The sequence below is a fragment of the Argentina silus genome (genome assembly GCF_951799395.1).
Source record: "Argentina silus genome assembly, chromosome: X".
Lineage (NCBI taxonomy): Eukaryota > Metazoa > Chordata > Actinopteri > Argentiniformes > Argentinidae > Argentina > Argentina silus.
Window position 1 is genome coordinate 41,783,976 of NC_139653.1, and position 14,453 is coordinate 41,798,428.

The 14,453-nt window shown below is 43.8% G+C and overlaps 1 protein-coding gene across 1 annotated transcript in view; it reads right to left on the bottom strand.

Annotated features, from left to right (window-relative positions):
- Nucleotides 1–2,076: 2,076 nt before the first annotated feature.
- LOC310822838 (sulfotransferase 6B1-like) overlaps nt 2,077–14,453 on the bottom strand; it is a 13,318-nt gene continuing 941 nt past the window's right edge. The window contains exons 2-7 of the mRNA XM_083695366.1: nt 11,773–11,882; nt 11,043–11,132; nt 9,415–9,541; nt 8,976–9,070; nt 8,472–8,628; nt 2,077–3,395 (exon numbers count right to left, since the gene is read on the bottom strand). Of these exons, the coding sequence (XP_083551492.1) occupies nt 3,268–3,395; nt 8,472–8,628; nt 8,976–9,070; nt 9,415–9,541; nt 11,043–11,132; nt 11,773–11,882 (707 nt within the window). The 3' untranslated portion in view covers nt 2,077–3,267. The remainder of the gene's footprint in view (nt 3,396–8,471; nt 8,629–8,975; nt 9,071–9,414; nt 9,542–11,042; nt 11,133–11,772; nt 11,883–14,453) is intronic.

Here is a 14,453-nt window from a genome sequence, read left to right on the forward strand (position 1 = left end):
TGCTGGCTACATTGAGCGCGCTGTTGGAATAAGAAGTGTGAGGTTCTATACTGTAGTGTGGGACCCGTATGGAGTTCCTTATGAAATGATGCGTTCCAAATCGACCCCTCACTCTCACAACTAACCTCTCCGCACTTATGTTGATCTGAAAGGATCGGATAGGTGTTTAAAAAATGGCAACAAATTAGCTCAATCTGTTGGTTGCGCTATTATTATCCTAATCTCAAATAATTCAGATCTGTATGAGTTACATTTGCATTTGACATTTAAGTAATTTAGCAGACGCTTTTATCCAAAGCGACTTACAATAAGTACATTAAGTACTTACAAATACAATAAATACTTACAATAAGTACATTTAAGTACATTTATCTGACTTATTGTAAGTGAATCAACTATATAACAGTCATCGTAAGTAAAACCTTCGATAAGAACAAGTGCCATCACAGTGCTAGAGAAAGGAAGAAAACTTTTTTTTTTTTAAATGTTTTTTTTTAGTTAGAGCTAGAGGGTTAGGGCTAAGGCATTAAGGGTTGATTTGGAATTCATGATATTGTCAGCTACCACAAATTCCAGCTCTCCTTCCTAAATAATTGGACCTTCTCTTATACATTTAATCACTTATACACTCCTTCTGATTTCAGTTTAACACATAAGAATTATGCCATTATATCATTATACATGTGATCCACGAGGAAGACGATTTCCATCACATCTTGCCTGCCTAGAATACCACCTGTCATTGTATGATTAGTTAAAGCAATGCAGTGGAAAGCTTGACCAAACCAATCATGCAGTGATTACTTTAAGTAGGGACGGAAGGAAGGAAGGATGCATTTTGAATGTATTGGAACAGGGCCATTTTCTGCAAAGCTATGGCTGTTACTGTGAGGTTGGAGGTTAGAGGGCGTCAGTGCAAGTGTTCATGTTCAGTCTTCTTCCTACTCTTGCAGTACATGTCGTACTTCAGCTTGGCCCCCAGCTTGGTCCCTGCCAGGTGCTTCTCAAATGCTGTGTAAATCACCTGACTCTGGGCGGGGCTGAAATGGTTCATCCAGTCCCTGGCCTCTCCTGGAGAGGGAAAAACATACATTAGAGAGGGTCTGTTAACAATTCATTTTAACCCCTCTGTTTGTGCTTTGGGTCTCCTATAAACATTTCTCTGGGTCATAAGTCAGTCCCCAAATGGCCTCGAAACAATGGTCTTGTTTCGTCTAAGTATACACCTACCCTGTTGTAACAGATCTACACCAAGGACAGAGTCACAAAAAATGTGTCTTCTGCTCTGAAAAAGTCAGTCATGCCTTTCGGCTGCATCCGAGAAAGCTTTGACTCCGGAATCAATTCTGTTGAATAAAAACCTCAATATTTGACTGCCCAAAACTCTTGATTGTCTCTGCCCCTTTTTCTGGTACCCAACAGGTCCATTAGGGGAGGCTGTTAGAGGTAGAAATCGGAGGACGGGCTGATTGTAATGCATGCATGGAATGGAATGAGGAATGATGTCAACCACAAGCCTCCCCTAGGGTCCATCCACCGCGCTCTCCCAGCTCTGTATCGGATAAAGAGTTCTAGTTGGTGCGTAAAACCAGTGAACAGAAAGGCAGTGGGGTTCACACTCAAAAATAGGATAGAAAGCTTCTCCCGGTAGGCCCAATACAAGGCCCCAGATCAGCCCTCTATCTATTTTTACAGAACTTTAGGCTGATAGCGAGAAGATTCGTGTAGTCTCCAACCACCTTCATCCCAGTGTCTCTCCCGCTGCCACCTCAGCCGCACCCCACTGTGACCTGTAGCAATATACAGTCTGAGGCAAAACCAGTTCAACGGTGGCTCTTCTCTAAGTGAGAAGTCTGTTAATATGGTTGCTAGACATATATTCAGGTGCAAGTAAACTTTTGCTCCAGGGAGCTGTTGCTTTGTCTTGCCAGGGTAACCTTTTAGAACCTTGATGCTTGCTTTATCCTAACTTTTTACATTTTACAAGAAGAAGAGAGCTAATCAGGAGAGCTAACCCTTGGGGGGGGGGGGGGGGGGAGGAGTAATGTCAAGATTGTTGTCACTTTATTTGCAGGTTTCAGGAATTTCTTTCCTATTTCAGCAGGAAAGGGCATACAGTGATACAGCTTGTCTTGATCAAATTGATAAATGATGAATCAAATTAACAGTTCTTCTTCAAAATGAATTACACAATATAAAAAATAATACAAATGGTGGGGGGGAGAGTAAGTAAACCGGCCTGGCTCACCTAGCCCCCCTGTCAGCACAAAGTCTGTGTCTATTATGTCCTGAGATGGTTAGTCCCCCGGATGTCTTTAGTCTTTAGTCTATATCTTTGGTTGTCTTTAATTTGTAGTCTTCATCTTTGATCCTGGGTCTGTCTTTGTGAAAGCTGAAGATCTTTCTGCAAAACTGGTTTCTCATCTGGAAATTATAACACAGTCTAGGATGGGGGGCCGTGCCCAATTGTCGAAAGAATAATTGGAAAATAGCAACTATGCAGAGCCATGTTTGTCATTCAGTCGATAGGTCCCATCTACTTCTCTAAAACATCACTATTTATACTGTCTACTCTCTCTGCCCTCAGATTTATTGACATCACACATTATTCAACCATTCAGAGCTTTACAACACCCATTGTACAATGAAAAACCTTCTCATTGGTGTTTTTAAAAAGTTTTCACAAATACACTGTGTTTTGGACAACACATTAGTTGAAACGCAACCAATGGTTATTTCTCTTCATTTCACTTGGAAAATTACAGAAATTGAGAGAGAGTATTACAACATCTCTTTGCAAACAGTATCTTATAACAGTCTTTTATACAATCAAGTCATATGATCTAAAGCTGGTCTTGTCTGGATGTTGTCTCTTGACTCTGCCAGATGCTTCCTGTTAACTCAAATTGCACAACACACACACCCAAACAGGCTTTCCCTATTTTCATTAAGGTTACACACATAGTTACAACAGTCTTTTACTCATCTGAATTACTGATTAACACACAGTTATCATATTTTCACTGATTATTACTTTTAGCAGTAGGTCTTTATTATTATTAAAATATGAAATCACTTCAGCATTAAATCATTTAAGCATTCAATCACTTGCCTTTTTACTTGAGTCTTTATTGTCTCATTGTCTTGTTAATTTAGACCTGAATCTTCATTGTCCAAAGCAAACAATGTAATAGTATTCTCTTCCTGATAAATCATTCTTAGCTGGGGAACCTCATTCGTTTGACAATGTGTTCATGTCCAGTCTTCCTATTTGCAGTACATGTCGTACTTCAGCTTGGCCCCCAGCTTGGTCCCTGCCAGGTGCTTCTCAAACGCTGTGTCCATCATCTGACTCTGGGCGGGGCTGAAATGGTTCTTCCAGTCCCCAACCTCTCCTGGGGAGGAAAGACATACATTAGAGAGGGTCCATTAGGGGAGGACGGTGGAGGTAGAAATCGGTGGACGGGTTCATTGTAATGCATGGAATGGAATGAGGAATGGTATCAACCACAAGCCTCCCCTGTGTAAAGGTGGTTCAAGTAAACCCAAGCTCAGAAAGGATGCAGGACTCAGAGTTGCAAAAATCAAACATAATTTTTACTAGCATTCACTGGGAAACGCAGGTACATACATAGGTGAAACCTCAAGACTAAATAAAAAGTGGTGGACACACCAAGCTTATAAGATGAATTTAAAACTAGGCACAGGTGTAGTCAATTAACTAAATAAACTTAACTAATTAACTAATAGAGGTGAATAAGGAAAACAATAATGGAGTATATGGCCAGTAGAGGAAGCAGCAGGTGTTCACACCCTGGGGTCCATCCACCGTGCTCTCACAGCTTTTTTTTTTTTTCTAAGTCAAAGTGGCTTTATTGTCAATTCTTCACATGTCAAGACATACAAAGGACTCTTATCTGCTCTGTATCGGATAAAGAGTTCTAGTTGGTGTGTAAAAAGCAGTGAACAGAAAGGCAGTGGGGTTCACACTCAAAAATAGGATAGAAAGCTTACTTCATTTTTCAAAAAGATTGTTATCTTTTAACTTCACTGAGCATAAACAGACATTTCAGCAGGGTAGCCTTCCTCATTGTGTAGATCTGATCCGAGGATAAGAGCATCTGCTAAATGACTAGAATGTAAATGTACCCACTGAAGGAGGTAAAGCATACCAAACAAAGGTCATTTTACCTGAAAGATTAGCACAAAATTAGCTAAAATACCTCGTGAATACCTAATACTGTATATACAGGTCAATTTCAGTAGAAAGGTCAATTCCAGTAGAAACAGTGTCACGCAACTGATGCAACCATACTGTTTATCAATTTGGTGATAAGATAAGACCTGCAGATCACCCAAGACATGTGCACTACATTGTGTAAAATGTCTGTGCTTGGGGAGCATTCAACATAGAATACTGGGGGAGGCTGATTGAGGTAGAAATAGCATTCCAAGCACTTCTCATAATAATCAAGCAGACCTCAAGTTTTTGTAATATTGAAACCATTTCAAATGTGTATTTAGCTCACTCTAATCTCCATGTCAAAGTCAAAGTGGCTTAATGTCAATTCTTCACATGTCAAGACATACAAAGGAATCAAGAGGACGTTTCTCACTCTCCCACGGTGAGACAGATAAAGTGCACAGGCACAACAGATAAGACAGGACATACTAAAAGTAAAACATTCAATGACAGACAATAAAAATAATTTAAACAGTGCAAAAAGAACAGTCAGTAAAGACAGTAAATAGCGGCCAAATACTGGTAGTAATAATAGTGCAATAGATCGGTGGATTGTCCAGAGTCCGTAGTGTTTTTAGGGGGGGGGCTGAAGGGTTGGGGGGGGGGGTTCAGCTTCCTGACAGCCTGGAGGATGTAGCTGGGGAGAGTGAGGGGAGAGAATTTAGCTTCCTGACAGCTTGGGGTATGAAGCTTGTCATGAGTCTGGTGGTGTGGGCACGGAGGCTCATATACCTTCTTCCAGAAGGCAGGAGGCTGAACAGACTGTGTGCGGGGTGGCTTGCGTCGCTCACAATCGAGGTAGCTTTTCGGGTGAGGCGGGTGGAGTAGGTGTCTTGCAGGGAAGGGAGTGGGGCACCAATGATCTTACCAGCTGTGTTCACTATGCGTTGCAGTGCTTTCCTGCTGTGTTCGGTGCAGCTACCACCCCACACAGTGATGCAGCTGAACAGGATGCTTTCAATGGTGCCCCGGTAGAATGTTGTCAGGATTGGTGTGGGAGCTTTCGCTCGCTTCAGCTTGCGGAGGAAGTAGAGGCGCCGCTGGGCTGTCTTCGCCAGTGATGCAGTGTTGGTGGGTCCAGGAGAGGTCCTCGCTGATGTGCACCCCCAGGAATTTGGTGCTGCTCACTCTCTCCACAGCAGCACCATCGATGGTCAGTGGTGGGTGTTCGGTGTAGCCTCTCCAGAAGTCGACTACAATCTCCTTAGTTTTGCTGACATTCAGCAAGAGGTTGTTGTCTCTGCACCACGTGGTCAGAAGGTTGACCTCCTTCCTGTAGTGGGTCTCGTTGTTCTTGGAGATGAGACCCACCAGAGTTGTGTCGTCCGCAAACTTCACCATGTGATTGGTGCTGTAGGTTGGTGTGCAGTCGTGAGTCAGCAGGGTGAAGAGCAGGGGACTGAGCACACAGCCTTGGGGGGCCCCTGTGCTGAGTGTGATGCTGCTCGAGGTGTTGTTGCCGACTCGTACTGCTTGTGGTCTCTCACTGAGGAAGTCCAGCAGCCAGTTGCAGAGGGAGGTGTTGAGCCCCAGCTGGTCCAGTTTACAGATCAGTTGTTGTGGGATTATGGTGTTAAATGCTGAACTAAAGTCTATGAAAAGCATTCTCACATATGAGTCTGCTTTTTCCAGGTGGGTGAGGGCTGGGTGGAGAGCAGAGCAGATTGCGTCCTCTGTGGAACGTTTTGCTCGGTATGCAAACTGAAAGGGGTCCAGGGTGGGGGGGAGGATGGACTTGATGTGAGACATGACTAGCCGTTCAAAGCACTTCATGATGATGGGGGTCAGTGCTACAGGGCGATAGTCGTTGAAGCAGGATGGAACGGATTTCTTTGGCACAGGTATGATGATGGAGGTCTTGAAATGTGATGGAACAGCAGCTTGACTCAAAGAAGTGTTAAAGTGTCAAGACATACAAAGGAATCAAGAGGACGTTTCTCACTCTCCCACGGTGAGACAGATAAAGTGCACAGGCACAACAGATAAGACAGGACATACTAAAAGTAAAACATTCAATGACAGACAATAAAAATAATTTAAACAGTGCAAAAAGAACAGTCAGTAAAGACAGTAAATAGCGGCCAAATACTGGTAGTAATAATAGTGCAATAGATCGGTGGATTGTCCAGAGTCCGTAGTGTTTTTAGGGGGGGGGCTGAAGGGTTGGGGGGGGGGGTTCAGCTTCCTGACAGCCTGGAGGATGTGGCTGGGGAGAGTGAGGGGAGAGAATTTAGCTTCCTGACAGCTTGGGGTATGAAGCTTGTCATGAGTCTGGTGGTGTGGGCACGGAGGCTCATATACCTTCTTCCAGAAGGCAGGAGGCTGAACAGACTGTGTGCGGGGTGGCTTGCGTCGCTCACAATCGAGGTAGCTTTTCGGGTGAGGCGGGTGGAGTAGGTGTCTTGCAGGGAAGGGAGTGGGGCACCAATGATCTTACCAGCTGTGTTCACTATGCGTTGCAGTGCTTTCCTGCTGTGTTCGGTGCAGCTACCACCCCACACAGTGATGCAGCTGAACAGGATGCTTTCAATGGTGCCCCGGTAGAATGTTGTCAGGATTGGTGTGGGAGCTTTCGCTCGCTTCAGCTTGCGGAGGAAGTAGAGGCGCCGCTGGGCTGTCTTCGCCAGTGATGCAGTGTTGGTGGGTCCAGGAGAGGTCCTCGCTGATGTGCACCCCCAGGAATTTGGTGCTGCTCACTCTCTCCACAGCAGCACCATCGATGGTCAGTGGTGGGTGTTCGGTGTAGCCTCTCCAGAAGTCGACTACAATCTCCTTAGTTTTGCTGACATTCAGCAAGAGGTTGTTGTCTCTGCACCACGTGGTCAGAAGGTTGACCTCCTTCCTGTAGTGGGTCTCGTTGTTCTTGGAGATGAGACCCACCAGAGTTGTGTCGTCCGCAAACTTCACCATGTGATTGGTGCTGTAGGTTGGTGTGCAGTCGTGAGTCAGCAGGGTGAAGAGCAGGGGACTGAGCACACAGCCTTGGGGGGCCCCTGTGCTGAGTGTGATGCTGCTCGAGGTGTTGTTGCCGACTCGTACTGCTTGTGGTCTCTCACTGAGGAAGTCCAGCAGCCAGTTGCAGAGGGAGGTGTTGAGCCCCAGCTGGTCCAGTTTACAGATCAGTTGTTGTGGGATTATGGTGTTAAATGCTGAACTAAAGTCTATGAAAAGCATTCTCACATATGAGTCTGCTTTTTCCAGGTGGGTGAGGGCTGGGTGGAGAGCAGAGCAGATTGCGTCCTCTGTGGAACGTTTTGCTCGGTATGCAAACTGAAAGGGGTCCAGGGTGGGGGGGAGGATGGACTTGATGTGAGACATGACTAGCCGTTCAAAGCACTTCATGATGATGGGGGTCAGTGCTACAGGGCGATAGTCGTTGAAGCAGGATGGAACGGATTTCTTTGGCACAGGTATGATGATGGAGGTCTTGAAATGTGATGGAACAGCAGCTTGACTCAAAGAAGTGTTAAAGATGTCCGTGAAGACATCCTTAAGCTCCTCTGCGCAGTCCCTCAGCACACGGCCTGGAATGTTGTCTGGGCCTGTTGCTTTGCGGGGGTTGATGGTAGAGAGTGCCCCCTTCACACTGGCAGCAGACAGGCACAGAACCTGATCGTGGGGGGGGGTGGAGTTTTCTGTGGGCTTGTGTTGTTTGTTGCTTCAAACCGTGCAAAGAAGCTGTTGAGGTTGTTGAGCAGAGAGATGTTGTTAGGTAGGGTTGTGTGAGGCCATGCCTATCAATCCTATCCTTCCACACCACAATGCAGGGGAACAGTCAAGCCAATGACACAGTGACAGAACATAGATTAAACAAGAGGAGAAACACTGTATTTCTCTGTAGTAGTCAGGGTTAGTTAGGCAAATAACCAAAGGGTGATGTATTGAACCTGTACAGTAAGTTTACCTTGGGTCTCTGTTGACAGGTATCTCTATACTGAGAGGAGCAAAGGTTGTTCTAGGACAGAGGAGACGATGGGACCCAAGCCAGGATTGAAATGACTTTTGAACACATCATGTTCCAACTGCACCTCTACCCAGCCTGCCCGCACACACACACACACACACGCACGCATGCATGCACGCACGCACGCACGCACACACACCCACCCGCACACGCACGCGCTCGCGCACACGCACACGCACACACACACACACACACACACACACACACACACACACACACACACACACACACACACACACAACACACACACACACAGACACACACCTTTTCTGAAGACCACGTTGCCAAACTGTCCATGCGTGTCCTTGGAATTCTCCTTCATAGCGTTGAAGGTGCTCCCCTCTGCGATGGCCTGGACCTGGGCGTCACTGATATTGAACTCGAAGAACTCCGAGACCATCCGTATACCTGCACTCAGGTCCTGGGGCCAATCACAATCAATGATTAAAGAACTGCAAATGGGAAAGAGTAGTAATACCTGCTAATCAGACCCTCCCCAAGTGTGTCTGCTCCAGGTGCTGATTATTGTACATGCAGATGTCACCAGGTTCTGAACACAGGTGTGTGTTCTCAACTTTCATTTGCATGAGAATCAACAACAACAACAACAACATGCAGCATGAATATGACAGAAAACTTTATCTGAAATTATGGAGGATGGTATGAGGTTATTCATCCCTGAAGATACCGATAACCAGCTATCTCTAGCAGTCTCTCTACCTATCTCTTCTGTATGGTTGCTAGAACAAGCAGTGAGTGATAGGCTACCTGTTTTAGCTCCTCGAAAGTCACAATCATCACGTTGGGGTCATCTATCCTCTTCTCCCAGGCCAGTGCGTGGTCAAAGTATGAACCCCAGGGGCCTGTAGGAACATAAATAGATTGTAGGGTGAGTGGTTGTGCTAAGGAGGTTTTAACCCTATCAAGTCTAACCCCATTTCCCTGGATTTTCACTCCTCCTAAAAAAGGTATCATAACATTATGACATTGTATCCATTATGTGTTAGATATTCTATTCATATTATTGAAGTAAATCAAGGTGTATTCTCAAGTATAACAACACAGATTAAGCCTAGTCCTTGACTAAAGTAAGTCATTGTAGTCCAGGATTTTGCTTAATCTGTGTCCAGGAAACTAGCAGCATAAGTAGGAACACCAAGTTGTTAGGTTTATGCTTATAAGTGTACAATACAATAGACCTACACACCTTCTCCGCTAATGAACTTGGAGTAGAAGCAGTCCCAGGACTCAGGTGTAGGTAGGACAGGGTTCTTGACGGAGAAGTGATAGAATGAGACCACTGTGTCTTTAGGGTTTCTGAAGACCACCAGCATCTGTTGCCAACCAACATAGAGGATGATAACATGATCATGAATAATAATGTATTTCTAAACTGACTTAGGACATGCTTCATACAGTACTCTGAGCGAGTTGGGCATTATAATCTAGTCTGAGTTGAGCTTTGTTTTGGATGAGACGTTAAACTGACGTCCCGACTCCCGATTCGCTAAAGATCCCATGGCACTTATCTCAAGAGTAGGCATGTTAACACTGGTGTCCTGGCAAAATTCACAATCTGGCCCTCATGCTACCCTGGCCAAATGGCTGCTTTCAAATGGCTCATTCCTCCCCTCTCCTCTCCCCTGCAACTCTTCCCCAGGTTGTTGCTGCAAATGAGATTATGTTCTCAGTCAACTTACCTGGTAAAATAAGGGTAAAATACATTTAAAACATGACAATAATACACACTGTAATGCCTGTATGAGACTAAGCTGCAGTAGTAGGACCAGACCAGTGTGGCTTGGGGTTTGAACTTGTGGGACTATTCCATAGGTTTCCAGGCAAACTCTATCAAGCACAGCTAAAGTAAGTTGTTGACATCTGACCCAGATCAGCACTTGTTATAGAACACACTGCGTGAGAGGTTTTATAACTGAGATTTTATAACTTTAGAAATCAATGGATGTGCTCATTGTAATGCATGGAATGGAATGAGGAATGGTGTGTTTGACACAATCCCCTGTTCCATTCCATGCTTTACAATGAGCCCGTCCTCCAATTTCTACCTCCACCAGCCTCCCCTGCTGTACAGTATAGTCCTCTTCTCCATTATGACTGTTGTTTGCAGAGTAGTGTCCAACGTTGTGTGATAGGCACTACTTTGTCTCCTATGCTCTCTGTGTGTCCCTTGCAGTTTGTGTATCCATGTCTGTACCATGTCCTATTTATTATACCATGTAAGATACTACACACGTGGAAATAAGGATTCTAAAAGGGTTATTTGAAGGGAAGAAAGTTCTATATCACAATATCTGGCTGGTTTTATGAGGCTAGAAGGGTTCTACTTGGAACCTCTTTCATCCAAAGAATCCTTTGTCAGGAAGTGCTGTGGAGCAAACTTAAGTCAAGTTTATTTACTTGATGTCAAAGTAATCTAAAAGCAATTGATCATGCCAAATCCAGGGCCACGATAAACAAATACTGCTACTATCAAAGATAGTACAGCTAGCAACAAAGAACTCTTTGTTCTAAATTAGACAGCAGTTTTTATTCAGGAGTCTACAGACTAAGGAGACCATTGCTCTCACACTATACAGGAAAAGCTTTCCCTCTTATTCAAGGGTGGAATTCTTGCTGTTGTAAACAGGAAGTGGGAATGGAAACTCTGGAGACCAGTTGGAAAACAGCTGGTGATTTCATCACGCAAATTTGAAGTTGTAGTGTGTGTGTGTGTGTGTGTGTGTGTGTGTGTGTGTGTGTGTGTGTGTGTGTGTGTGTGTGTGTGTGTGTGTGTGTGTGTGTGTGTGTGTGTGTGGGGGGGGGGGGTCTACAAACCTTAGTTTTCTTTGTGGTGAAGGATGCTGGGATGTTATCAGGATGCAAGTGTGTCCCTAGAGACCTGCGGGATGGAGCCTTGTGGACGACCTGCAGGGGACACAAGGAAAAGGTCATAAAGATACAGTATAACAACCCTGTTTAAAGATTAAAGCACTACAAATGGGTAAGTGTGTGTGAGTAATACCTGCTAATCAACCCCCCCCCCCCCCCACACACACACACACACGCTCATCTAGCTAAATACACTTGGTGAGTGGTGTGTTGGGTTAAAGGGAATGTTTTCTGTAGGGGTCTTGCCACTCACAGAACATGTGTTTCTCATCGAACATTCACTTACTGTAAAAGACCTTACACAGATTCACGTACTGTACAGCATGCTTGCAACATCATCTGCCCTACGGAACAGGAGACCTACAGGAGTTTGCCTAGCAGCATGAAAAATCTCTTGCTCGCTCTCTGTGTGTGTGTGTGTGATCATTCCATTTCATGTTTCTACCTCCACCAGCCTCCACTACCATACAGATGGTGTTGAATAAATTACACCAAAGGCATTCCTTAACTGGCAGGTGATAAAAAAATATATATATATGGCTGTGTTCTTTAGCCAACAAGGGTTACACAGTCCAAGGTCATTATAAATATCTAATCATATATTTCTCTTGTATTATTTATGAAATCACATTATCAGACACATTAACAGCAATAACCAGCTTTACAATGCACACACCTGAAGCATCTCTGGCCCCAGGAACTCTATCAGTGGCATTTTGGTGTCTGCTTTCTCCCCAGTCGCTGCTGCCATGATCTTACGAAGCATCGCCAACATCCAGTTAAAGCCTGCCAGAGACAGAGAGGATTGAGATATGTGTGGGTTTGAGTATAAGTGTGACAGGTGGGGTTCCAATCCAGGCTTCCCACGTAGACGTCCCTAAGCGACCAAGAGGACATCCTCAAGGTCCAAGCAGAGAACAATACTTGAGTTTTATATGTCTCAAGGAAGGACTATTTTATTACGAGAGTGTGATTCTAAGTCACCTCAACTGCATAAGAGAAGGATTTATTTCACTATTCAACACAGAGGGATAGAGAGGGTTAGCATCCTTTTAGAGCTCCTCAGGACGAGCCACACACTCCCTGCGTCCCAATTCCCCACCCTTTTCCTTGTAGTGCACACTTGTTCACTCACCTACATGGATTTAAAAGCATAGGATTGGTGCAGCCATGGACTCTTAAAGGGACAACGATTTTACCTCAAAATCGTTGTCCCGATCACCTTACGAAAGTGTGAGCATGTGAAAACAGCTTTCAAATGTGCTCTGTAGAAAGCTGTTTGAGGATTCACAAGTTTGAGGATTTTACCCTGAGTGATGTATTTGGGGGTAATCACATGGTCTTGAAAACGGAGCTTTAGGGAGGAGTGAGCTTACCGTTCTCAAATTAGCTACTGACTGGTTTGTTTATATTCCTGAGCGCCGCACTAGCGCATACATCCATAACCTGTGTTTACTAACATGCATCTTTCATCTTATAGCTTAGACTCGCCTCCATTGCTGCCTGGGAAGCGCTAAGCATAACCCTACCTAACCTAACCCTAACCCTAACCCTAACCCTAACCCTAACCCTAACCCATCATTCGGACTATTACTTCCTGGTCCGTTAAAAGGCAATTTTCCTGCTTATTTGTTTGAATTGTTTTTATATTTCCTGACTAATTAGACAACAAAGACTATTACTACTACATAACTACTACATACTAATACTACATAACTACTACATACTACTACTACATAACTACTACATAACTACTACATACTACTACTACATACTACTACTACATAACTACTACATACTACTACTACATACTACTACTACATAACTACTACATAACTACTACATACTACTACTACATAACTACTACTACATAACTACTACATACTACTACTACATAACTACTACATAACTACTACATACTACTACTACATAACTACTACTACATAACTACTACATAACTACTACTACATAACTACTACATACTACTACTACATAACTAGTAAATTGTCCTTTAACACCAACCCCATGCTTTTATATCTATGTAATGGACAAGGGAACACTTTAGGGAAGAGGGCAGAGAACTGGGATGCAGTGTCAGTCTCTATACAGGGATTTTCATGTGATAGGACTGAAAGGTGACGGTCTGGACATGCTTAATCATAACTTAATATTTGGATACATGTTATACATTATAAATTCTTTGATTTTTAACATTTTTAATTGTTTGTTTGTTACCAAGCTTCTAGAGTGATAATAGAGTATGTGCTTTTAAGAACAGAATACTAGGTGTCTTAATAAGAGAACCTTCTCTCTGCAGTTTAGAGGGTTTTCCTGTTATGTTGTGCTGTTTCTTCCCCTTTTCACCTAAATATGTGGACCTGTGTTTAATTAGGATAGGCTGATATTGATTCCTCCCTCTCTTAAGGAGGACCTTTGTTAGAATGGAGTATAATATCGTTGTTAAGTTGAGCGGAGCATCTTCTTGTACTTTGTGTATACTTGGTATGTGAAGCGCCCAGTCCTGAATTAAATAGATTTTCTTCACCTGGACCACTGACCTGAGCTCACTTCTTGGCCTTTGCTCCTTTCATCATGGGGTTATTATATAAGGCTAAAAGAGATACAACAGTGGAGGCTAGTGAAGGTAGAAATCGGAGGACGGGCTCATTGTAATGCATGGAATGGAATGGAATGAGGAATGGTATCAACCATGTGTGGTTGACACCATTCCTAATTCCATTCCATGCATCACAATGAGCTTGCCATTAGCCTCCACTAATCCAAATATAGAAAAGGGCGGGGCACACTTTCACGGTCAATAATTCAAATATGCCAAGAATGATCTTTGCCTTGCAAATAAACGTATGCTCAATTGCCTTTTATAGTTTGCGTTGTCAAAGTCAAAGTCAAAGTGGCTTTAATGTCATTTCTCCACATGTCAAGACATACAAAGGAATTGAGAGGACATTTCTCACTCTCTCACGGTGAGACAGATAAAGTGCCCAGGCACAACAGATAAGACAAGACATACTAAAAGTAAAACATTCAATAAAAATAATTTAAACAGGGGCTTTGCCAAGATATCATTATTTGAACTCTGTACCTTTTCGAAGAGCAATGGTACTAATGGTCTAATTTTAGATCATCTAAGTCTGTCAAAGTTATAGTTATAGTTAACTTTCTACAAGTTAAAATCCTCTCTGTCCTATAGGCTACAGGTCTCTCTTTGTTTCCTTAAGGGATACCAGAATAACCGTAACCTATACTGGACCCCATACCAGTGGGGCCTCTCAGGCCGCAGTGTGTGGAGCGGTCAACTGGGCCTGCGTGTTTTTAATTTAACATTCCTCCGAGGTG